Genomic DNA, 24,065 nt, shown 5'->3' on the forward strand with positions numbered 1-24,065 from the left:
GCTGTAGTTGCCCACCTGGTCACATGTCCTACCCTCCCCAACTTCAGTGGCTAGAGATAAAACATAGGGGTAGAGTCTTGAATCCAGACCCATAACCAGTCCTGCCCCCACACCCAACCGTGTTCAAATGGGGTAGCTTGTGCAAGCACCTGGGGTACAGGAAGGGCAGACATTCTTCCTGGACTAACTAAACCGCAAATTCAGAGACTGAGAGGATCCCAGGGCCAAGAGTGGCAGTGGCCAAAGCTCCTCCCCATTCCTGGCCTCCTGGCCCCACCCCATCACTGCCCCTTCCCAAAGGTTACTCCAACAAAGGGCCAGGGTCAGGCTTGTTCCATTCTGGTTTTTAATGAGCTGGGGCAAAGGCCCCCAAGGAAGCACTAGTGGGGGGAGGGAAGGGAAGGCAGGTGTAGCACCCAGTCAGGCAAGGTCATATCCCCTCCCTCCAACAGTTTTTGTGGAAAAAAAAGAGTCCCAGACTCTTTAAATAATCATTATAAAAAAACTGATTGGAAATCTGGGGGACCAATGATTCCCTATCCCACCCACTGGTTACAGGGAGCGCCTGGTCCTGTAACACAGGCCTGGGTATACTGGGGACGTCTCTGCCTGTCACCCCAAGCCCAGACCCTACCACACCTCGACACTGCTGAGGAGTCAGGAGGTGGTTGCTCTCCCCTCAATTATGCCCTGCCCCCCTGTGGTAAGACATGTAAATACCAGCAAGACAGACACACCCCTAACCAGCAGAGTGAGCCCTAGCACGTCTATCCACCCCCTGCCCCATAATACTTTTGAGAGCTGGTCTTTGAGGGGCAGGGGCTCCCAAGGAACCATCTGGCTCTGGAGGGCAGGGGAACGGAGGAGCCCAAAAGCCCCCAAGCCCCTTGCCCAGGGCAGGCTTCTAGTCCAGGCTGAAGAGGCGGATGTCTCTAGGAGCAATGGATGGATCCATGGTCCTGTTGACCTGGTGATGGTTATGGTGATGGTTGGAGGGCCACTATGCCTGAGCACATAACTCCCCAACTCGCTGCCGGAGGTGGAAGGCAAATTCAAACATGGTGGCAGCCAGGCTCTGGTGAATGAGGTATCGGGGCAGTCGGCCCTAGTTTGGGGGGAAGAGAGTCACTAGGCAGGAAGGAGTTAAATGTCTTTCTTATCCCCCTCCTCCCTCCAGGTTTAGAGAGGGAAAGAAGTGGTCCTTGCAAGTCCTCCACCAGAGGATGCTGAGCTCAGCCTCAGACAGCATGGGCTGGGGTACCTGGTCACCAACAGGGGGCCCTTCTGTCCAGGCAACAGGGGGAGGGGTTAGGAAGCTTAGGAAGGGGTCTAACTCTGAGAACACTGTGTTCCTGCAGCCCTAACTGCAGCCCCACAAACAGCCCCAGGGCTGGGAGGTGGGGGGAGGAAAGAGGAGCATCCCCAAATCCCAGTGGGGTGGGGAAATGGTACAGAGGGTGGCATGCTGTACTTGTGTGGGACAGGGGGTCTGGATGACATTCACACAGTCCCACTTCTAAGGTACCTTGAGATCTGTGTTGAGGACCCAGACAAAGGTGCAGACTCGAGGGTTGTTAGGCGACTTGAGAACAATGAAGCCACCAGGTCCATTCTCACCCCTGGGGAGGGAGACATAAGAGAGTAAGGCACAGTCTGGGCACACTGCCCTGTATCCCACCTGAACGACCCCACCTTCTCGCCTCACTCCTGAACTTGAACTGGGGATGAGGGAAGAAGCGGTGAGGTGCTGCTGGGGAGCACCCAAAGATCCCTGACCCAGGGGAGAACCCAGGAGGCACTTGGCAGGGGGTGGAGGTGGGAGTCCCCACTCTTGGTTCCTTCACATGAAGCTCAAGCCTAGCTCATTTATGTGTCTGTTCCAGTGTGATTCAATCCCAGCCCCAAAGGGACAGTCATTCTTGGTGACCCTCTTCGGAGGCTTTGGGTCTCCTCCTATCAACCTGGCTTTCTGAGGAACATTGGCAGCAAGACTGGCATGGGGGTTTATAAGGACAAAGCCCAAGGAAAAACTTTGTCGTCCCTAAGGCAGGGACAGATGGGCAGATGGACCCCAAAAGAGCTATCTGCTCCCTCACTGTAGGAACTGAGGTAAGAGATGGGAATAAGACTAGGGCTTAATGTGCAGAAGGGTTATCTAAGTAAAAGTGGGAGGACAGCCCGGAAAGGTTGACAGTGGAAGATCATGCCCTCCTCTCTTCTGGTGGGGTTCTGAGACTCTTCATAAAGAGGGACACAGATGCCCAAGACCAGGAAGTAGCTGCCTGCAAGTCACACAGCTGAGAACAGTATCCTATCTCCTAGGACTTCCCCCAGGGATAGACACTCTTCTTTCTCCTGCCACCCTGGGTGCCTGATGGCAGTGTCTGCCCTCCCTGGGGGGCTGCCTACTCTAGACTCCACAGTCAGGATTCCTGACTTTCCCCAACCATCCCCCTCATGGCTGGGTTCCAGCAGCTGTGCCCACAGTGACCAGTGGAGAGTTCCCAGAAGCATTACGTGGGTTACCGGTTTAATAAGGGATGTCCAGAGGATTAGGGAACATGAACATAGGGCAGGCATTGGGGGGCATTTAGAGGACATTGCCCTGAAGTTCCTGCTGAGACATGTTTGGGGATAGAGCCATTCTGTTCAGAGAAGGGACTGGCTGAAATGACCCTGTGGGCCTCACCTGACATATTTGTGCAGTGGGGGCTTGGCAAAGTGGGTGGTAGCAATGCCGGAGGAGAGGTATCTGTCCCTCCGCCTCTCAATTCGCCGGACATTCACAAAGTCCCTGGGAAAATAAAGGAAGTAAGGGATAAGTTTAACACCAGGAGGTCACACCCCAAGAAAGCAGGGAACATGAGGGCTGCAAGGGGAGCAGTCAGAATTGGGGATGGAGTGGTGATGGGACAGAGGAAACAGAAAGAGGGAATTGAGAGAAGGGAGATGGGGGGGGGGGAGAGAATTAGTCAAGTGGCTTGATGGGAGAGGGAAGGACAGAATGGGACTGGTCCCCTCTGGCTTGGGTTTTATGATTCTGCTTATAGAGGAAGAGAAAGGCAGGGAGGCAGCCTTTACCTGGGGGAGACCACACCTCCTGCAGCCCCTGAAGACACATCATAGGTGATGAGAGTGTTATCTTCTACTCGATGAAGGATCTGTGATTCAGGAGAAAATCAATTTGACCCTCTACCAGGCACGAGCTCAGGGATCAGCATTTCAGTGCTGAGAGGAGGCTGTGGAGGTGGGGACAGGGGTCCCAGCACCTGTGGCTCCATCACAGATCAGGATTGAGGCCCCTTCCCTCCATTTCTACTCCAGAACTTCAATCTCCCCTCCACTAATCAGAGTAAGAGTTTCCTTCTTGGAAGGTGAGCAGTCTAAGGTATCCCAGCCAGGAAGGAGACTTGGGGGTCTGGGTGAGATGGACCCTTGGCAGACTTACCTGGCAAGCGTTCACGGTCTTGTTCCACAGGACCATTTTCTCAGGCTGCAGGATGACCTCCTGGTACACCAGCTCTGCTGGACACTGCAGGAAAGCCTGATGGGAGAGGCGAAGGCAAGCATACAACTTGTTAACCTGCCTCTCAGCCCCAGGGGACAAGAGTGGCCCTACTTCAGCAGCCCCGTTGGCCCATCTCTTCATCGCTCCTATCTGTGAATCTCACTTCCTCATATACTTTCTTCTTGAAAGGATTTCAGAACTGGGAAGGCCTTGGGAGGTCATTCAATTCAATCCATAGTTAAGCAGAAATCCCTGTTACCATCCCTACCCTCCCAACCTCCAAGCGGTACCCAGCATCTGCTTTAAAAACCTCTAGGGAGCTGGCAATGTTTTGGCTACCTCAGTGCAGTGCACATGTTAAAAAAAGATATGCTATCAAAAAAAAAAAAAGGAAATCTCTAGGGAATGGGAAACTCATCACCTCCTGAAACAGCCCTTTCCACTTCTGGACAACTCTTATTTCGAAGAAGCTTTCCCTTAAGTAGCCTGAAATCTGCCTCTCTGCACCATCCACCCATTGTTCCTGGCTATGCTTTCTGGGGCCAAACAGAACAAAGCTAGGCCCCCTTCCACATGACAGCCCCTCAAATATTTGAGGACAACTAAGGACCCTCTTTGGGGATCCTTGATCAGATGGTCTCTGGGATGCCAGCTGGTCTGGCAGGTGCTAGATGCATGGCAGTTGTGTATTTGGGGGTGGGGCTGCAAATGGGGTCACCTCTTACCTTGAGGATGAATGTCTTGCCGTGGAAAGGAATTTCAATAGTGTACACGGTGTCCCCATACTCCTGGTGTAGAGAGAGAAGGCAGCAGAGAGGGGTAGGGTAGCTGAAGATGACTGTCATGGGACTGAGAGATGAAGGGGAGTAAGGAAGGGAAGGCAGAGGGGGTCTGGGGTGATGGCAAGGCCGGTTGGGTAAGGACCAGGCAGGGAGAGAGCATCCCTGACAAGACCAGCTGGGACACTCCACAAGAGTCAGTAGAGGGCTGCTCTGCCTCTTCCTACGACATTAGAGAGGGAAGGGAGGGAAGGTTGGAACCCAACATGGGGATCACAGAGAGCATCAGTTCCTCCAAGACCCAAATGGCGGGCATGGATCTGATTTTTTGGGGCAAGAATTCAGCCTTAACCTAGCGATCCCGTGCCACCACTACCTCTCCACTTTTCATGGCCAGATAGAGCCTTCTAGCTCCCCCATTGCTCCCACCTCACAAAGCCAGGGCTAGCTTTGGGCTCACGTTATTCTTTTCAAACTTCCAATTCTCCTCTTGAGCCAGGATCTGGTCCACCACCTCCATGGCTTCCTTCCCCTGCTGGATATACTCCCGATCCTAGTACAATCCATGTGTGCATTGCTCAAACAGGTCCATACAACATTCTCCCTCCCCACTCTCTTCCCAGCAGAGGCAGGAGGAAACAGGGCTGGAATCTACAAGGAAGCATAGCTCCCCCTCCCCCAGGCTACTCCATTGGCCCTCAGCATTACTCCTCACTCTCCCTCTCTAGGTCTGACCCCACCCACCCTGGCTCTCTTCATCCTTTCCCATGTTTCCCCCAACAGACTTTGATGACTAGAAGCCTCTTTTGTCTGAATCCCCCCCCTAGCCCTAGCACTGCTCAGGCTGAGAAGGAACAGACACTTGACTATCTAAATACTTTTGACCCAAGATCTCACCTAAAGCCCCTTCTTAATCTGTCCCTCTCAAAGACACATGACCCTTTTCCTCGAGGTCACCATGCTGGGGGGCCAGGTCTGGGGTCCTTGGGCAGGGGAATGGCAAATACCTGGCTAGAGAAGCCTTTCCTTCCAGGTCCTTCATCATCAGATTCATTGTCAGATCCTAAAAAAGCCAAGTGGACAGAGGGATCAGTGGAATGGGGGGAAGAGTGCTAGCATGTGTGTGTACGTGGTGGGGAAGCACGGATATTCTCCCTTTGGAACCTGACATGAAAGAGGAACCCTAAGATGGCCTTCCCTTCTTTCCCCTGCCCTCCCATTTCCACATGGATCCAATGACTGCTTCCTTCTTACTCAATCTCCAGGACAGCTAGAGGAGGAAAGGGGGGAGAAGCTACATGTCTCACCTGCAAATGACTCTGGAGGAGAATAGAACTGGCCTTCAGATAAGGCCCCAGGGAAGAGCAGGGGGCCCCGGACAGCAGCAGCCTGGGCAGCCAGATACCCTGGGGGACAGATCCACAGATGCTTTGTTCCCTTTCCTGGAGTGCCCTCCCTATCTTCCCTTCAGCACAGCACTAGCCCCAGATCTATCCAAGTATGTCTCCTTGGATTTACAGGGCTGGCCCAGGGCCCACACTTGTCATATTGCTTACCGCTCCCAGGCTCTATGGGTGACAGTGACAAGCAAAATGGCAAGGGAAAAAGACTCCAGACAAAAGGAAAACTGGGAGTCTGATAGCCACTGGTGAGTGGCCATCACCTGAGATACTTGAGAGAAAAATCTCAAGACTTTTCCAGTTGTGCCTGGACTTCTCACGAGCACCAGAAGGATTTCCTCCATAGGCATGGGCACTCTTCCCCAAGCTTACTCTCTCCTACCCAAGACAGCTTCCCCCTGGCCCTGCCAATCAATGAATCATAGGAGCAACCTTACATATAGTTTAGTCCAGTCTCCTCATTTACAGATGAGGAAACTGAGGCCTGGACATGTAAAAGTGACTTGCCAAGATGCCCCAGGTAGAAAGGGGCAGAACTAAGCTTCAAGTCCAGGCCTTGGGACTCCAATCTAGAGCTCTTTCCACTCCATTTTGCTTCCTCCTTGTGGAACTTACATCGCTCCTCCTCTGCCTCCTGCGTCAAGACCTTGAAGTCAAAAAACCAGGTCTCCAGCCAGGCGATGACGAAGGAAACGATGGGGAGCACGTAGCCGAAGGCGCCTTTGCTGAGCAGCTGGGGAGAGTCGGCTGGGCTCGGTGAGGGGGTGGATCACCCCACCCCCAAAGCTCCACCCCTGGGAAGGCCAAACCTGGCCAGCTGTGAGTGTGTGTGAGGATGGGCCCTTTCCCTGATCTCAACACCTCAGGAGCCCTCTGCCTTCTCTCCACAGAGGGAGACGGGCTGGCACTACAGCAGGAGTGACTGAGGTTGGACCTAAGGGAGAACTTCCTGATTATCAAAGTGGCGGGGATTCCTGAAATGGGAGAGGCTTCAGGAAAGAGATGGGACAGGACCCCAAGCCCAATTTACTCAACTATAACTATACAAAAAGTAAGGAGGAAGTGAGTCCAGTTGGACTTAAGCGCTGGAGGGCATCCTTTGTCAGCCTTCCACCACTGCCCCTAATAGAGCACCCTGGACAATAAGAAGCACATTTCCAAGCCTCTTCCTCTCCAAGAGTCTCATCCCTTTCCCCACAAACCCCACCTAGGATCACTGACCTGAGAGAGGATGACCTTGACAATGAGGAAGGCACTGGACACGAGTGTGGTAATCTGGCCGGAACAGGGAGAAAAGCAGCCAGGAGTTCAGGCCTCTCTTCCACCTATTCCCCCACTCCCACTCCTCCAATGTCAAATGGGCCAATGTATTCTATGGAAGGGAACTGGGCATGGGGCTTGGCATCTTACCGCGATCACCCACCAGTGTCGAAGCCTCAGAACAGCGTAGCCCATCAGCAGCCCCGAAAACCGAAAGAAGGCTAGAAGCTGGAGGAGGGGGCCATAGGTGGAAGCAATTCAATAAGCATTCACATATTAGATGAATGGGCAACATGCAACATTCTGTACTTGGTGTTCCAGGTGATACACGATCAGACATGGTACCCATCCCCAACCACAGGGGCTTACACTCAAACTGGAAATGAATCTGTCCCCTCTCTCACTTCCCAGGTTCCTTTACGATGAGCAGGTAAATCTGATTGACTTTGTCCTCCCATGGGACTAAGGGGGTGGGGCCACACACTTCCTCTAGGCAGCTTTCCCAAATAAAGCCTGTCCACTCCAGGAGAGCCCTTGGCCCTTAAGGAGCACACCTCACCCAACCACTGTCTGTTTACATGCTTGGGGGAGGCTCTGTGTGTCTTCCTCAGGCCACTAGGATGTTCCTGGGGGCAGAGGCTAGGTGTTTCCCCCATTAGACTGGGAGGACAAACACTGAGTAAAAGAGAACAAAGGGAGAGGGAGAAGAAAAACCTAAAGGATGATCTGAAAGCCGCCAACGGGCTGCTTCCTCCATGCTTGGGCCACTCACAAAAATGTCGAAGAAAGAGGTTTTGAAGTTGTAGTTGATGATCTCTTCCTCTAGATTCTTCTTGATGCCCGTCTTTGTCTGGGAGTAGGGACACACAGAAAGATGGTGAGCTGGCTGAACCATCGGCCAGGGCTGGCTCCCCCCTCTGCTGCTTTGCTCACACCCCAACCCTCCAATGCTTTGTCTTCTGCTAAAAATGTCAATGGGGAAAAGAAACTTGTGGTGTGAGCGTGTTAGTGGCAAATTCTAAATCCTCTCCATGACCCCTGACATAATACCTAAACTAGGGGTGGGGAACCTTTGGCCTCCAGTCCACATATGGCCTTCTAGGTTTTTGGGTGCAGCCTTTTGACAGAGTCTAAGTTTTACAAAACAAATCCTTTTATTAAGGGGATTTGTTCTGTGAAGTTTGGATTCAGTCAAAGGGCTGCACTTGAGGACCTTGAGGGTCACATGTGGCCTGGAGGCTGCAGGTTCCCCACTCCTGACCTAGACCTATATGTTTCTGAAGCATGAAACAGGTTCATCAAATAGGACAACTCATCAAAGCAGGTTCATCAAATAGGACTAAAGGGCCATGCAGCTCCAAAGGAGGGAGAGTGGAAGGGGAGTCTGGTGGCAGGCTGGGGACTTTTGTTTCCAAGGCAACCCAGACTGGCAGAAGCAAGTTTAAGCACCTCTGAGTTGGTATGTGTGAGAAATAGGCAAGATTGAGTGGGGACAGAAGAGAGATAGGGATGAGGAGACCTGGAAAGCTTCTCTCCTGCTATGAGAGGCCTGCCTCTCATATAGAAGGACATAGATCGGATCTCAGTAAACACAATATTTGCATAACTTAATATCCCTCCACCTTCCCAGTCAACAATCCATCTAGGGAGTCAGAGGGAGCTTGAGGGCAGGGAATGGGGAGAGAAAGGGCGTTGGGTAGTGGTGTCAGACAGAGCCCCAGGTGGTAAATCAGTTGATTAGATTTGCATCTAATGGGGAGAATCCATCACTCTGCCTGGTTGGCCAGGATGAAGGAATAAATGGGTATGCTGTTCTTCTCCCTTATCTCCAACTACATACATGTGATTTAATACAGTCAGTTCTCCCCTAGTCCACTAGGAAAGGACTTTGGGGAGATGGAGCCTTCTCCAATTCTGGCAAAGATAGCTGGACTGGAAAGTAGAGTGTGAGAGACGGGGCATATGGAGGACAACCCAGGAATGATTAGAACCCAACTGCTTGGGCGTGGTAGAGCCTGGCCACCACAATTTAAGTGAGGCTGCTGGGGCAAAGAAGAAGGCAGCTGCCCCTGGCAGCAATGCCATCTGTGGCACAACGGATGAAGCAAAGGCCTGGGAGTTAGGACGCAGGCTCCAGCCCACTTACAAGCTCTATGACCTTGGGCGGTCGTGAGGTACACACAAAATCACGTGTGGAGAGCCTTTGAAAACTGCCAAGTGCTACAAGAACTGAAGGCAGTGTTAGTATTCTCCTCCTACTTCTCTGAATCTTCTTCCTTCTCAAACCCACAAACTACAGCTGCTCCTAGGACCCTGCAGAGAAATCATTTTATTTACCGTCTCTGTGCTGATGATAGGTCCGAAATAAGGGGACCTGGGTTCTAATCCTGACCCTGCCATTAACTAGACTGTGAGGAACCAACTTCTCTCCTGGGGACCTCAGTAGCCTCCCCCGGTTTCTAAAGTCTCTTCCAATATCTTAACTTTTAAATCTCTGTCTCTAATCTCAACCTGTCCCAAGAACACAGCAAGAGACTTGGGGACTGCAGAATCCTACCTGGATTAGCGGCCTACCTTCCTAGGTCATCCTGCTTCCAGGCTCACCTTCGGAAAATCCAGACCATCCATCCTTGACAGACTAATGTTACTAAAGCACAGATTTCAGCAAACTGGCCTCTGTTCAAACACCCCCCTGCTGCCTCCAAGATATCTCTAAATTACTCCGTCTGGTACTTACAGCTCTTTACAATCTGGTCCCAACCGACCTTTCCAGTTTAATCTAACGCAACTCTAGCCTATTACACAAATAATCAAAAATTACTCCATTTGTTGTCTGCCAGACATATCACGTCCATTCCTGATTTCCCATCTTATTATCCTTCTCCCTCTGCATGAAATGCTTGGCCCCTTGTGCTGGGTGAAGACCTGTCCATCTCTCAAAGTCCAGCTTCCTTTGTGAAGCCTTTCCCAGCCCACCCTCACCCACAGGAATCTCTATTGTCTGGGCCACACACCTCACCTCTCTTAGACTGGCTGCCAGTAAAAGTTATCTTTATAATTTATGTATGTAAAGTCTAGCTGGAACTCTGGTGTGTACCTATCTGAGTATGTGCTGCATTCCCAGAGCCCAGATCTGGGCCTTGCATGCGGAGGGCACTCAGTAAATGTCTGTTGAAGGTGGTGGTCACCATGAAAATGAACTGAGTTTAGACCATCCCTCCATCTTGGGGAGGATGGAGTCTAACAAAATCTAGACTGATGGAGGTTTCCCTAGGGAGAAAGATGAGGATCACTGCAAAAAGGGGCAGGAAGAAGAGGAGCACAGAACTGGATTTTAGAGTCAGGGAACCAAAGAACCACAGAAGAACTGAACTGAAGGGGACCTCAGAGATCCAACACCCTCATTTACAGGGGAGGAAACTGAGGCCCACAGAATGACATGCACAAGGGGGCACAGGCAGTTTCTAGAATGCCTGCCTCCTGGTCCAGCACTCTCTACACCACACCATCCCTTTACTTTCTAAGATATTTTGCCTCCGTTCTTTCATTTTATCCTAAAGCCTTCTGGGGGGTGGAGGTAAGATGCTCTCTCACTGCTAACAGATTAAGGTCCAGAGACACCAAGGTCACATAGCAAGTTGTTAACTACATCAGAATTCAAATCTAGAATCTAAGAATATTAGACATGGGACATGGAGAGGGGGGATTGACAGTCTCCACTTCCATCCTGCCCCCATTTTAAAAAGAAGGCTAGCTGAAGCCTAGAGAGGTATGTCTGTCCCAGGGACTAGGCAAAGCCACGCACATTCAGCTCAATGATCCAGAGCAGAGCGATGAAGAGCAGGTCGAAGGTGACGAAGAGGCAGAAGGTCCGGCGGACATCCGAAATGGCCCTGCGCTTCTCTGGGAGGGGTGGGAAGAAGGGTGGCTGGAAGCTCTGGCTTCTGGGCAGTGAAGAGCTCAAGGAGGCCACAGCCGGAAGACTTTGCTCCAAGTCCCTTGATGAGTTGACAGGCAGCTTGGTCATCCTGGTGGGACTTCCTCCCCCCTCACTGGAGGGGAGGAAGAGCTTTCAGCAATGTATCTGTGAAGGAAAACAGGGGAGATACTAGAAAGAGCAAGACTGATCTATTGGGAGGGGCAGTGCCTGGGATCCAAATCTGGAGCCTTGGCACTTGTTGATACCCCATTAAGTGGCCCCTAGTTCTCTTCCCTCTGCTCCCAACAACCCTTCCCCCACAGCAGCTGACCAGACCCCCTCCCTCCACTATAGTCTTCTAGAGACAACAAACATACAGTCTCCCCCCCCCTCGCCCCCCATTGCAACTGTGTAATTATCAGATCACAGAGACCCTAGAATTTTAGAATCTTTTTTTTTCTTAGCAAACTCTACCGGCCCACACCCATCCTCACCCCCACTGTTATCCCTCGGGATCTGAGCTTCTTCTTCTCCATACCCCCTGTCTCCAATCCCTTCCTGGGGCACTCCTAAGAGTCCAGTCCAGCCCAATGCTGGCTGGGCCGTTGTGCTTTGCCAACAGCCTGGCCCCTCTCCCTAGGAGGAGGGAGCCTAAGCTCTGTTCTTTGTTTGCGGAGGACAAAGCCACATTCCCTTCCCCCTCTCCCCTGGCAACTCTAGGGGTGGGGTGGAGATGGGGATTGGGTTGGGAGGGGGCCCACTTCTCGAAGAATTTTTTAATTCTTTATTCGAGTGAAGACTATCACAAGAGCAGGACCAGCTTGCTAACAGTTGGTGGTGAGGGTAGAAGTGGGAGATATCCTCTGCCTCCCTCCCTTCTACCCCTGGTTATTTTCCTGATTCTCAAGGAGGGAGATGGAGGCAGCACACACACATCCCCAAGATCTAGCCTGTGAAACATCAAGGGCGTGGGGCATGGCTCACCAGGGAGCCCCAATCCAATCCACGATCACCCAACATTTTCTCAGAGTTTGATATTCTCAAAGCACTCTCACATATACAGTATTGCACTGTGAGGAAGGCAATTAGAGCTCACATTTCTGTTTGCAGAGGGTTTCACTTCTCTGATTATCTCCTGTAAACCACGTGGCAGCTCTGTAAGGTAGGGACCACTATGACCGCAATTTTATAGGCGAGGAAATGAGGGCTGACCAAGGTAACAAGACTTAGCCAGGAGTCACAGTGTCTGAAAGGAGGCGGATTCAAGCCTGGGTCTTCCTGACTCCAGATCTAGCATTCCATCTGCTCTGCCCCAATGCCTCCTGAGTACTACAGGTACTATTATCCCCATTTTACTGATTTGGAAACTGAGGCTTGGCCAGGTTGAATCATCAGTTCAATATCTAACTTTCTGCCTTGGCCCAGAGTGTCTGTGACAGAAATGGGAAACCTGTGACCTCAAGGCCACTCCGAGGCTGCAGGTTCCCCATCCCTGGTCCACGATCTCCTTAGAGATTCCAGGATGCATTGAGATCTCCAGAAAGAAGCCTGATGATCCTTTCCCTTTCTCTGGTACAAGGAGAAGCTGCTATCCCCAATGTCCAAGAGGGATGATTTAGGGGGCTTGAGGGGGGGAAGCTTAGAGGCTGAAGGGTGCTAGGATTCAATTCAAATAATGTTCTGTGGTGAGTGGTCAGTCCAGAAAGATATGATACCACCGGGGGGCAGCTAGGTGGCAGAGTGTGTAGAGCACCGGCCCTGGAGTCAGGAGGACCTGAGCTCAAATATGACCTCAGACACATGACACACTTACTAGCTGTGTGACCTTGGGCAAATCACTTAACCCCAATTGCCCTGCCTTCCCCCCTCCAAAAAAAAAAGATATGATACAACTTCTCTCTATCTCTCCCTCACTTTTCCTGAAACCATCTCTGTTCCACCTCCTTCCAAAGGGATGGGAGTCTGATGAATTACAAGTCAGGGATTACAATGACCACACTGAGGATCTCCTTGTAGGAGGGGAAGGAGGAAACTCTGGATTTTCTGCTCCTGATCTCAGGGTGCAAGAGCCAAACAAACTCATTCTAAAAGCTCATTCATCCTTGGGACCACTCAAGGAAGGTATGGTGAGAACAGAGAGACAAGCAACTGGCTTGCTACCTGGGATTAATCAGGGTCTGCTTCTCCCCTTTCTCTACCATATCCCTGGATCTCCCTCACCTTCAATAATTGATCGAGTGATATTGGGTTGGGCAGGGGGTGGGGGTGGGGTGGGCTTTGGAGAAGTGAGCTTGTCTGTACCCTGATCTCTGAGCAAGACCACACCTAACTCTGCCCCAACCAGTAAGAATGATTCTGTTCTTAAAATATCTCAGATTTTAAAAACCACTGAAGCTCTGCCAAGGTAATCGGGGAACTGTATGGCATCCCCAAGTCCCTCAGAAAAACCTGTAAGCTGAAAGCCAACTCCTCCTTCTATCCCCCTACCCAAACATCTCTTTGCATTAAAGGCAAGTTCGATCTATATACATATGGGGAACATGGGCAGCATTGGGGGCGCGCGGGACTAGGCAAAAGAGAGTCACGCTCCAGGATATGTGTTCCTGTGGCTTCTAAGAATGGGACCCAGGAGTCCTGTCCCCAAGGGAGAACAAGGGGATCATTTGTGCCCTGTCAATAATGCTTCTCTCCACTGACAGAGAAACCATACAGCGGGTGAGTTTATCCTGAGCTGGGGTTCCATCATCCATGGGGCTCTCCTAATTCCTTCCTGGGTGGGAAGGGTGTGCAACACCTAGGATGGAAGACATGGTGACCAGCAGCTGACGGCGAGCCACCCCAACATCCAATAGCAGCACGTAGCATTACAACACTGGTAAACACCCATCCTTCACTCCTATTGAAAGAGGAAGCTCCAGGGCTCACGACATTTCCTAACATCTCTCTGTCTTTACTCATGTCTGACTCTCCTTTCTGCTTCCTCGATGTCTCTCCTCCCATCGGGCCTCCTCCTCTCATCATGTTTCTCCTCATCTGTCCCGTCCTCTCCTCCCTCTAACCTCCTTCATCTGTGAGTTCTCTCCCTAAGTATGTATGTCTCCTCTTTCTCTGTCTCTCTCCTTCCCAGGTCTGTCTCCATATTTTTTTCTTCTTTCTCTAAGTTTCTTCTCTAAACTAACTCTGTGTCTCTCTCTGTATGTCTTTTTCCTAAGTTATTTCTCCTTCCCTCCCCCCTCCCTTCAAGAGCAAATACAAGTGACAACAGCTTGGGCATGAGATAGTACAGCACCGACACTCACTCACACCCCAGATAAACCCAGGAGAAACGAGACACAAGGGGGGAGGGGAGAGAATGAGGAGGGGGGAGGATGTCAGAGATAAGATTGGAGGAAGAAATGCAAGCAGGTTGGAGAATCAAATATTGTGCCTTAAAAAAATGTAGAAAGAATTGGGGAGTGGGGAGAGCTGGCCAAAAGTCAGAGAAAGGAGTGTCTATCATTTCAAGGCCCTGACTCCCTTTCTTGAGTACTGAATTCCAATCTTTTCAGACAAGCAGAGACCTGGCTTGGGACTCAGGAAATCTGAGTTCTTCAGAGCATCATGGTTCTAGTCTGGATTCTGTCACTAAGCTGTGTCTTTAGGCATGTCCTCCTCCGCTCTAAACTAAGAGGTTTGGACTCATGTCTCAGGACCTACCAGCCCTGACATTCTTGGGTTCTCTGAAGTCAAGAACAACTGAATACTCAGTCTGCAAACAGAGCTCATAGATCCCTAAGGCTTCCTTCTGGCCTACTCTACTCTTTCCACTAGGCCAGGGAAGGCAGGACAGAGAAAGACAGCAAGGGCAGCAGCTGGCAGGGCCAACTCATTAGCTGCTGGCTTTGCTCTATTATTGGGGCACTCTTTAGAATTTTAATATAACTTGCCCCAATTTGTTACCTGGGCAGCTCGGTGGGCACAAGCCTAGTTTTTGCAGTTGACCTTCTTAGATCAATCTGTGTTTTTACACATGAACAGAGCAAAGGGAAGGGGGGGAGTGCTGGGGTGCTAGAGACAGTCTGCCTCTCGCTCACCCCTCTGGCCCCCACCTCAGCCAGCCTGCTGCTAATGTCCCTGTGACAGTCTCTGGTACATGCCCACCACCCCTCCCTAGCACTGGCAGAGGTGTTATAAAATGAACTGCAGGGCGTGAACGAGTCCGCCTGGGACGGCGGCAGATTTGACACACAATTTGTTAGCGGGAATTGAACTGCTAAGGCAAGAGGGGGGAGTGTTTGAAGTTTTAACATCCTAGGGTAGAGAGGGAAAGCAATGGAGTTAGAGGAGCTGGACTCAAATTCCAATTTTGATATTTGCAACCCCAGGCAAGTCACTTAACCTCCCTGGGCCTCAGTATTCTCGTCTGAAAAATGAAAGGGTTGAACTGGAGAGCCTCTGAGGACCTTTCCAGCTTGAGATCTATGTTCCTATAGACTTCAGACTCATAGAATGTTAGAGCTGGAAGGGGCCATTGAGTTTATCTTGGGCAAGCATTATCAATTTTTTTTTTTAATCATGGACCCCCTTTGGAAGTCTGGCAAAGCCTGTGGATCCAACTGGATCCCTTCTCACAATAACGCTTTGAAATTCATGAAATAAAATATGTGGAATTACAAAGAAAATCAATTACTTTAAAATAAAGATTTAATTTTTTCCCCTTATGAGTTCATGGACCCATTGATGAAAGGCCATTGACCCCTAGGTTAAGAACCCCTGATGGAGGCTAATTCTCTCATTTGGTAGAAGAAGAGCAGGGAAATCTGAGCCAAGCTTGACAGCTAACTCTCATCAGAGAGAGATGAAAAGTCACAGAAAAATAGAAACCAGAAACCATTCCCTTCCCTCTTCCCCTGAGAAAACCTTAAACCCAGTGAACTGGGAAGTCCATAGATTGGACCACAACAGGTCCCTGCCCAAGATCTACTTACTGGCTGTATTTTGGGCACTCCTGGCTTAGAGTGAATGTCCATGGTAACTGTTTCTCTTTGGAACAGCAACCCAGAGGGTCTTCCCCTCCCACCTTGATTTTTTTTTCTTTTTCTAACTTCTTAAAGAGGCCTATTCACTGAATGGGCATTAACTAACTCTAAATGAGTACCTGAAAAGGTTTTAGCCTAAAAGGGCCAGGGCCTCCCATTGCATCCTGGGCCATCTCCAGTCATCCTGATGAATATCTGGTCACTGGATCCAGATGGCTCTAGAGGAGAAAGTGAGGCTGGTGACCTTCCCTCACTGAAGTCCAAGTTAACTGCAAGTCAGGTCATCATTTCCCTGATGCCATGGTCCTCTTCAAAAATGAAGGAAAAATACAACAGGAACAGCTAAAACCTAGAGTACAGGTAGAATCCCTAGTAAGAGGCTTTTAACAAGAGATTTCTGGGTGGGAGGCAATGAGCAGGGTGCCCAGTGGGGGGCAGGGCAGATCTCCCTGCAGCACTCCCTTTTCTGTTTGTCCGAAGCTGCTAACCCACCCCTTCCCCGCTCCCATCGGGTAAGCCTTTCTGACCATTCTCCCCCATCTTTGCCTAAAGTGTGATTCTGCCCCTCGACACACACCAGACCAGCTGACTTTTCTTCACAACTGTCCTCTGGAGCCACAAAGAGCCTGCCTGACCCCTGAAGGGGAAGTTTCTCCCAGAGGAGGAAGTGAGCTGGTCTTGGGGCTCAGGGTATTCCCATGCCCATCCATGTGGTCTACAACCCTCTTCCTGGACAAGGGCAAGAGTAAATATAACTGGGCGGTCTGCATTATAGTTCTACGGTGCTTTAGATTTCTCATTTTCTGATAATAATTCTGCGAGGTGGGAGCATTAGCCTCATATTACAATTGTGGAACCTGACACAGAGGTTAAGTGATCTGCCTAGGATCACACGGCTACCCTTAGGTCAGAGCGGGGATTCAAACTCAGTGTTGTCCTAACTTGGAGTCCTATGCTCTTTCTACTACTATGCCGCCCTTACCTACAGAAGTCAGGGACATCCTGGGCTGTGGATTCACAGGCCCAGTGCCCAGCTCTGATCTCTGGCCCTAACCAAGCTTTCTCCAGCTAGCAGAATGAGGGCTAGAGGTTGCAGGGGAAGAGTATCCTTACTGCATCATGCCCTGCTTTGGGGAGAGGGGAAGGAGCCTTGAACATTCATCCAAGAGACATGGGAGCAAATTCAGGCAAGTCTTGTCTCCAATGACCCGGGCTCCCCCTTTTGTGTGCTTCCTTCGCCGTGAGGAGTTGGGGGAGTCAGAGCCACATCTATTTTATGAGCACCTCCCTCCCAAACCCTGCCATCCCATTAATACTCATCATTATTATTATTAGCACCGAATTTAGCACGACTCAGCACAGGCCCCTGGCTCACATCCTAAGTCAGTCTGCCTCCCACCCCCCTCTAAAATACACATGCTCTCTGAAGTCACACCTCAGACCCAATTTCATATAATGTGGAGTCAGCCTAAAATGCCAGGCTCTTCCACCCCCAACCCTGCCTCAGATGGCTACAGACTTCAAGCTTTGTCTCACAGGCTAATCACCCCGTCCTTACTCATTGTAAACTTCACTTTTCCCTAATGTCTCCCCCACCAAGCCCCCAAGCCAACCAATTTCCCCTGGGTCCCCCACATTGAGAAAGAGTCTTTCCTAAAGCCCTCCATCCAGGAGTCCTGATCAGCTAGCTACTCTGGTTGTTGGGGGTGGGGTTCCCACAATCCACGTGAATGATGAAGATCCATGAGTAACCAGGCTTTGTTTCCTAACCACTTTTCTCCCACAATCACCACCCCCTCCCCAACACACACAATGAAGCAGTAATAAGGAGCTTTGCTCCTTCTCTTTCCCTTCACCATAACTCTGGAACAAAGAAGAAAGAGGCATGAGACTGGAGAAGCCACAGCATAAGAAATAGTCCCCCCTGCCTCCAATAATAGAAAGGAGGTGAGATAAGGAGACACCACTGACACCCAGCATGGATGAGGTTTTGAGGGGCCTGTCTTGTTCTTCCCCTTGGTGTTCCCCCAGCCCTATACGTAGCCCACACTGCTTCATGAGGGCAGTGATGGCTGGCAAAGCAGATGAAATATGGCTGAGGACATCTAAGACAGGCCATTCTCCCGAGAAACAGATAGAACAAGGAAACTGGTATGATTCCATGGGAGGGGTCAGTTTATACTGTAAAAGTATATGTAAATGCACACAGAGTTCACTTTCTATAGCCATCCTGATTAATCTCCACCTGGACAGGGGAACCACAAAAGAGGTTCTTAAATCTGGTCAGGTGAAAAGAGGGTAGTGGCAGAGGTTCCTAGAGAGCTCCCAGGTACCAGGGACCAATGCTGGGTTGGGTTGCTAATGGGGAAAAGATCTACTGCACTTTCCCCAAAGTTTCAAAAGAAAAACTGAGTATGGAAATGGCTAGGCAGCAGGATAGCCCCGACCCTCAACTCAACACCAAGGCCTGTTTCAGGAAACCTTCAGTGCTGCATCTAGTTCCTCAGAGCGTGCTACCTTGTTCTTTTTGAGACAAATGCTTTTCCCTTTAGGCTATGTCCTACAGAGGCAGTTAAGAGTGAAGAGAGCAGCTACCAACTTTCAATGGAGCCAACCTCACCTTCCCACTGCCCAGGCTTCTCTGGAGAAGCTAAAATCCTCCCCATCTTGTAGGGGAACAATCACCTCTCACCACACCTTCTTTTGTGTCTCTGAGCAAGCCAGCTTCCAAGGCTAAACAGGTCACGAAGTTGACTCTGGACTGCATTTCTGCATCCATTTTTAACTCAGGGACAAAGAAGTTCTTGCTATCTAATCCTGGGATAGCTGCCTCCTCCCTCTTCCCCCCATCTGAGGGAGGGCAGAGGGCTCATTCAGGTAAGCAGGAGATTACTAAAGAAGTGAAAGGGGGAGGAGAGGTGAGAGAAAGACAAGGGGTTTGGTATCAGAGATATCAAAAGGTGAAACCCTCGTTCATTTTTCTCTCACAGCTGTGTTTGGGAAGTGCAAGATAGAAAAGAAAAATAAAAACAGAAACCAGATTCTCAGATCTGGTTTCCCAGATCCCATCCCCTCATCTGAAGGGAGGTGACTGAGAGTTAAGCACTAAGTACCCTATCCCAGCATTGGTCCCTGGCACCTGGGAGCTATCTGGGCTCCAGAGGTGAGGCTGAGAGGAGCTCATCAAAGTCCTCTACAAGGTCAGGTCCTCCTCCCCCAAAGCAGGAAGGATTTTAGCTTTTCTAGAGAAGCTTCGGCAGCAGAAAGGGAAAGCTGGGCTCCTTCAAAGCTTGGTAGTTTCCCCTTCCCTCCCCCCCATTCTCATGAACCTGTTTTTGCTCATGGACAGGTATGCAGGCAAGGCTTCCCTGCTCCCCCAAGTATCAGCTGTCCAAGTTCTTTAATTCCATTGGCTGAAGATGCTACTAATGAGGCCAAAGTCCTGGGTTCCTTTGCCCTAAGGACCAAACCCCTTCACACAGGGTCAAAGTGTTCCAAGGAACACTGGCCAGGGCCAATGCCCTTCCAAAAGTGTACTATGGACTACCAACATGGGAAGCCAAACAATGACATGTGGCTGACTGAACAGAGTGAAAGGGAAAGAGTCCTTGTTTTGAAGTCAGCACTCCTGGGACCGAATTCTAGCCCCTATGAGCTCCATGCCCCTTGACAAATCCCTTCAGTCTTCCAGTCTCAATTACCCCATCTGTTAAAATGGAGATGACCACCAGAGAAACAACGCAAAGTATCTATGCTTCTCAGGGATGTATGTCAAGGGTATCACTTTCCTATGGAAAGGACTGCATTTCTGACACTGATACCCAGTTTCACTGAGGTCCCAACTCCTTGTTACTGGCTCCTCCCTGAAGGCCTCATTTTTACCTGTAGCTCCAAGACAAAGTAGGCTGGGTCCTTAAGCAATTTCTCCACCTGAATGACCACGAGGTGAAGGAGTTCTAAGAGTCCTGTAGATGGTCTTGTTATTCAGGAATACCACTCCAACTCGATCTCATTCATACTAATTCCCCCTCTGGGGCTGCAGAACTCTCCAAAGTAAACAGCTGCTGGGACAAATGCCCAAGAACTCAGACTACTGGTGCACTCTGATGATTTGGAAAAGGAGTTACAAGGCAAGCACGTCTTCTGCTGCTCTGCAGTCTAGGGGATACCATTTTTCCATGCTCCTGTTCTGTGGCTGGTAGAAGCCACAGCTACTTACCACATGGATAAACAAATCCTTAACCTCTCCAGGCCTTGTTCACAGCCTTGATTTCCTCCTCTATACAATGAGAGGGTTGAACTAAATGACCTAAGGCCCTTTCCAGGTCCTTTCCTTTTCCATAAGTCCTATAAGGCAAGATAATTAAGGGATAGTGTTCCTGAGAATCCTGGGTTGTGCACAAAAGAGGTTGGGGGTCAAGAAGTTATTGGTCTGCAAGCCTAGGTTCCAGCCTCACTGGTCTGCTACGTTTCTATTGTGGCAGGATTGTGGGTAATTTAAGGATTTTGAGAAAAGATCATTAATCCAAGGTGGGGAAAAGGAAGCTGCTGAACCTTGTTGCTGCTTTAGTCTTCCCGAGGACCCAGACGGGTCCTACCTGTATCAAGCTTAAAGAGAACCATCATGACACGCCCCCAGCCCATACACAGATCTCTCTGTTTAAACCGTTCTAACACCGTAAGGTGAAGGGTAGGGGAAGGTGTCCCGGAGGATGATGGCTCTCTAACCTAGGTTCCAGTGACACTGCTCTGCCAGTGTGTGTCTCGCAGAGTTTAGGTGATAAAAGCGCTTGGGGAGTGGGAGATCTGAGGTTGGGGAGACCAGTGATGACGGAGCCTTGCTGCTGCCTTATGTAACGTTACTCTTCCTAACCCCCAAATGCATAAGCCCCTGAACCAGGACCCCCTACCCCTGGAAGTCCTGGGAGACCAGGAAGGTCCTGTGACAGTCCTGAGACTCAAGGGCTGGGGGTTGGGCTTAAGGTGACTTAAGGAGTGAGTGGGGGCTGGGAAGGGGGTCACAAGCGGGAGGGGAGGTGTGGAGGAAAGGCGAGGATGCTGAGCCCCACGCCCACATCTGTTATCCCAATATCCCCTTCTCCTTAGGGTACAGAGCCCCAGCCCTCGTACACAGACCCGCCCCTCTAATGGTGGGACGGGTGGGGGACCCTCCTGGGACAGGAAGGTGCCAACAACTCGGGGGGTCAGGATGGGAGGAGGGGGAGAAGCTACATCCTTCCCAACTTGTCGCCACACTCCCCAGTCCCGGTATGATTGCCCCCTCCCCCTCTCACCCCGCAGAATCCTAGGTGGGTGGGATAAGGGAGGGGGGGGCAACTTCCCTCCTCCTACGGAATGGCGCACGCGCGGAAGGAACTCTCCCCCCGCCTTCCCCCATCTCCCCTCTCAGGTTTCTGGAGGACAAGAGAGAGACAGAGTGGGCAAGAGCCGGAACCTGGGACGCGGAGGGGTGAGGGCGGGGACGGACGGAGGGAACGCGGACACCAGGCCGGAAGTAGGGGGTAGCAGGCCGAACTGAACATCCCCACCCGCACATCACCTACCTTGGTCCTGTCCTCTTCCCCAGGGCCCGCTGGCTCCATGACGGCAGCGGCTCCGACGCTTCCTCCTTCTCCAGTTCCCGGTTGTCCGGTCCCGGCAGCGGACCAGACCGGAAGTCACTAGTCGTACCGGAATCGCTTCTTCCGGGGTTGAGCCCGCCCCCGGGTCGCAGGGCACGGGCCGTGATTCTTGCTAGGTCCCACCCCTTCTGCAATGCCCCTCCCTCTTATGCTCAGGTCCCGCCCCCTCTTCCACCCCTTGCAAGGCTAGAGCCGGCGGCTGTGTAGAAGTCAGCGTTGGGGAAAGGCTTCTCTTCTGCCCAGAGTGGGGACACACCAGAAGGAGGGTATGGCAAGGACAGAGGGGCTGCCAAGAACTTTCTTCCCTCTAAGGTAGTGATCTCCCAAGCGGGAGCCAGGCCCCCCACTTCCCCGTGTGTGGGTCCATGGCCGAGGATGATCAGAGGATGGGAAGATGGGTCGCGTCCCACTCTCCAGGAGATAGCCAATCCCGAGGCTTGTCTCCATCACGGCCACACCCACCCTGCCCCGGACTGCCCATCACGCCCCTCCCCTGCACCCCCTACCCAGTTAGTTATAACCTAGCCCCAAAACACAGCAGCTGCTGGGCAGGTGCCTCTGGAAAAATCCCGGCCCCTACCCCAGCCTACCCACTAAGGGGAAAAAAAAATAGCTTGCAAACCCCCCTCCTCTAAGTGCTGTAAGGAACCAACCCATTCGTTTAACAAAGATGTTTGTTGTAGTTCAGAGAACTCTGTGCCAGGTCCTAGTGCAGAGCCAAAGTTTAGATAAGACCCAGTCCCTATTCACATAGAACTTACAGTCTAGTAAGGGGATAAGACACCAACGTAGATAACTATATTATATGAGTGCATGTCGGGGTGGAAGTTGGGCAGGGCTTCTTGGAGGTGGGGCCATTTGAATTGTACTTTAAAGGATGGGTGAGGAAGAAAAGGGAACATGGTCCTAGAGATGTGAGAGAGATCGCTTGAAGTGGGCAGAGAGTTGTTTAATGAGAGGCAGTGGCATGAGTGCTGAGTTTGGAGTCAGAAGACCTTGGTTCTGCTGTAGGCAGCTAGGCGGTACAGAGGACAGAGAGCTGCATCTGGAGTTTGAAGGATCTGAATTCAAATGTGACCCCAGACATTTACTAGCTGTGTGACACTGGGTAAGTCGTTTTAACCACTGTTTGTCTCAGTTTCACCATCTGTAAAATGGAGATGATAAAATCATCTCCTCAGGGTTGTTGTGAGGATCAAAATGAGTTAATAATTGTAAAGGGTTTAACAGAGTGCCTGGCACATAGTAAGCGCTATATAGATGTCAGCTGTTACTATTTCTGTCTCTGACCTTGGATCACTTAAGCTCTCTGGGTCTCATTTTCTTCATCTGTAAATTAAAGTTGGACTAGATGATATTTTATATCCCTTCCATCTTTAGATTCAGGGTCCTAAGACCACTCTGTATAGCCCCAAACACAGTCTGACTTAATTCAGTAAGGGTAACAGTAATGTGAGACATTTTCTATTGGTGTGACTCTGGGTAAGTCACTTCACCCTGTTGGCCTCAGTTTCCTCATCTATAAAATGAGCTGGAGAAGGAAATGGCAAATCACTCCAGTATCTTTGCCAAGCAAACCCCAAATGGGGTCACCAAGAGTTGGATATGACTAAACAACAAAATATGAGATAAGCCTGATTGTGAAATGACTTGAATGCCTGGAATGCAAAGGAGTCTAGACTTCGCTTTAGAGGAAATAGAGATCCAGTGAAGATTTTTCAAAAAGAGAAGGTATGAGCACTTTTTATGAATAACAAAGATTATTCTAGCAGGGGTATGCTGAGAAGTAGAACTGATTTGGTAACTTACTGGATATGAGAGAAATCAGCGATAACCCCATGTTTTTAGCAGTGGAGTCAAATACAATGAATTTGGCTTAGGGCATGTTGTTCAGTTTGAGCTTCTAGTAGGAAATTCAGGTAGAGCTATCCTGTTGGTTGTTAACAAAAGCAGATCTGGAGCTTAGGAGGAAGGTCAGGGTTGAAGATACAGATTTGGGAGTCACATGTGGAAAGACAATAGTTTAAGTCAGCCAGTCAACAAGCATTTATTAAATACCTTCTATGTGCCTGGCATTGTACTAAGTTCTGAGGGCGCAAAGAAAGATCTAAACAGTCCCATTTCCTAAGGAACTCACAGCCTGATGGGGGGGACAACATCAAAACTATGAATAAACAAGGCACGTATGGGATAAATGGGAGATAATCTCAGGAGGAAGGCTCTAGCATTAAAGGGGATAAAGAATAACTTCTTGCATAAGGTAAGATTTTAGCTGAGACTTGAAGTAAGCCAGGGGATCCAGTAGGCAGAGGTGAGGAAGGAGAATATTCTAGGCATAGGGGACAGTCACTGAAAATGCCACCAGTCAGGAGATTAAATGTCTCGTATGAGGTACAGGAAATAGGACAGCGTCCCTGGATCACAGAAAATGTGGAAGGGAATAAAATGTATGAAAACTGAAAAGAGAAGAAGGGGCCAGTATATGAAGGGTTATAAAAGCTGATCAGAGGAGTTTATATTTGATCCTGAAAGTGACAGG

General features: G+C 50.4%; 1 protein-coding gene across 1 annotated transcript; it reads right to left on the minus strand.

The window, feature by feature from the left end:
• Positions 1-323: 323 nt before the first annotated feature.
• On the minus strand, positions 324-21,907 carry STARD3 (StAR related lipid transfer domain containing 3). The gene is made up of 15 exons (XM_036756426.1): positions 21,449-21,907; positions 10,753-11,031; positions 7,720-7,797; positions 7,098-7,175; positions 6,909-6,962; positions 6,303-6,420; positions 5,595-5,693; positions 5,295-5,350; positions 4,748-4,840; positions 4,234-4,296; positions 3,449-3,544; positions 3,082-3,161; positions 2,690-2,794; positions 1,526-1,619; positions 324-1,105 (listed from the first exon to the last, which is right to left on the minus strand). The coding sequence occupies exons 2-15, from the start codon at positions 10,972-10,974 to the stop codon at positions 1,001-1,003; spliced, it is 1,341 nt and encodes a 446-aa protein (XP_036612321.1). The 5' UTR covers positions 10,975-11,031; positions 21,449-21,907; the 3' UTR covers positions 324-1,000.
• Positions 21,908-24,065: the final 2,158 nt, after the last annotated feature.

This window comes from Trichosurus vulpecula, chromosome 4, assembly GCF_011100635.1.
Source record: "Trichosurus vulpecula isolate mTriVul1 chromosome 4, mTriVul1.pri, whole genome shotgun sequence".
NCBI lineage: Eukaryota > Metazoa > Chordata > Mammalia > Diprotodontia > Phalangeridae > Trichosurus > Trichosurus vulpecula.

Coding starts and splice junctions, on each gene's coding strand:
- STARD3 (XM_036756426.1), bottom strand. CDS start 10,974: ATGACCAAGCTGCCTGTCAACTCATCAAGGGACTTGGAGCAAAGTCTT. Junction 6,421..6,908: donor TCAAGGTCATCCTCTCTCAG/GTCAGTGATCCT, acceptor GACTCTCCCCAG/CTGCTCAGCAAAGGCGCCTT. Junction 2,795..3,081: donor GGAGGTGTGGTCTCCCCCAG/GTAAAGGCTGCC, acceptor TTATTTTCCCAG/GGACTTTGTGAATGTCCGGC.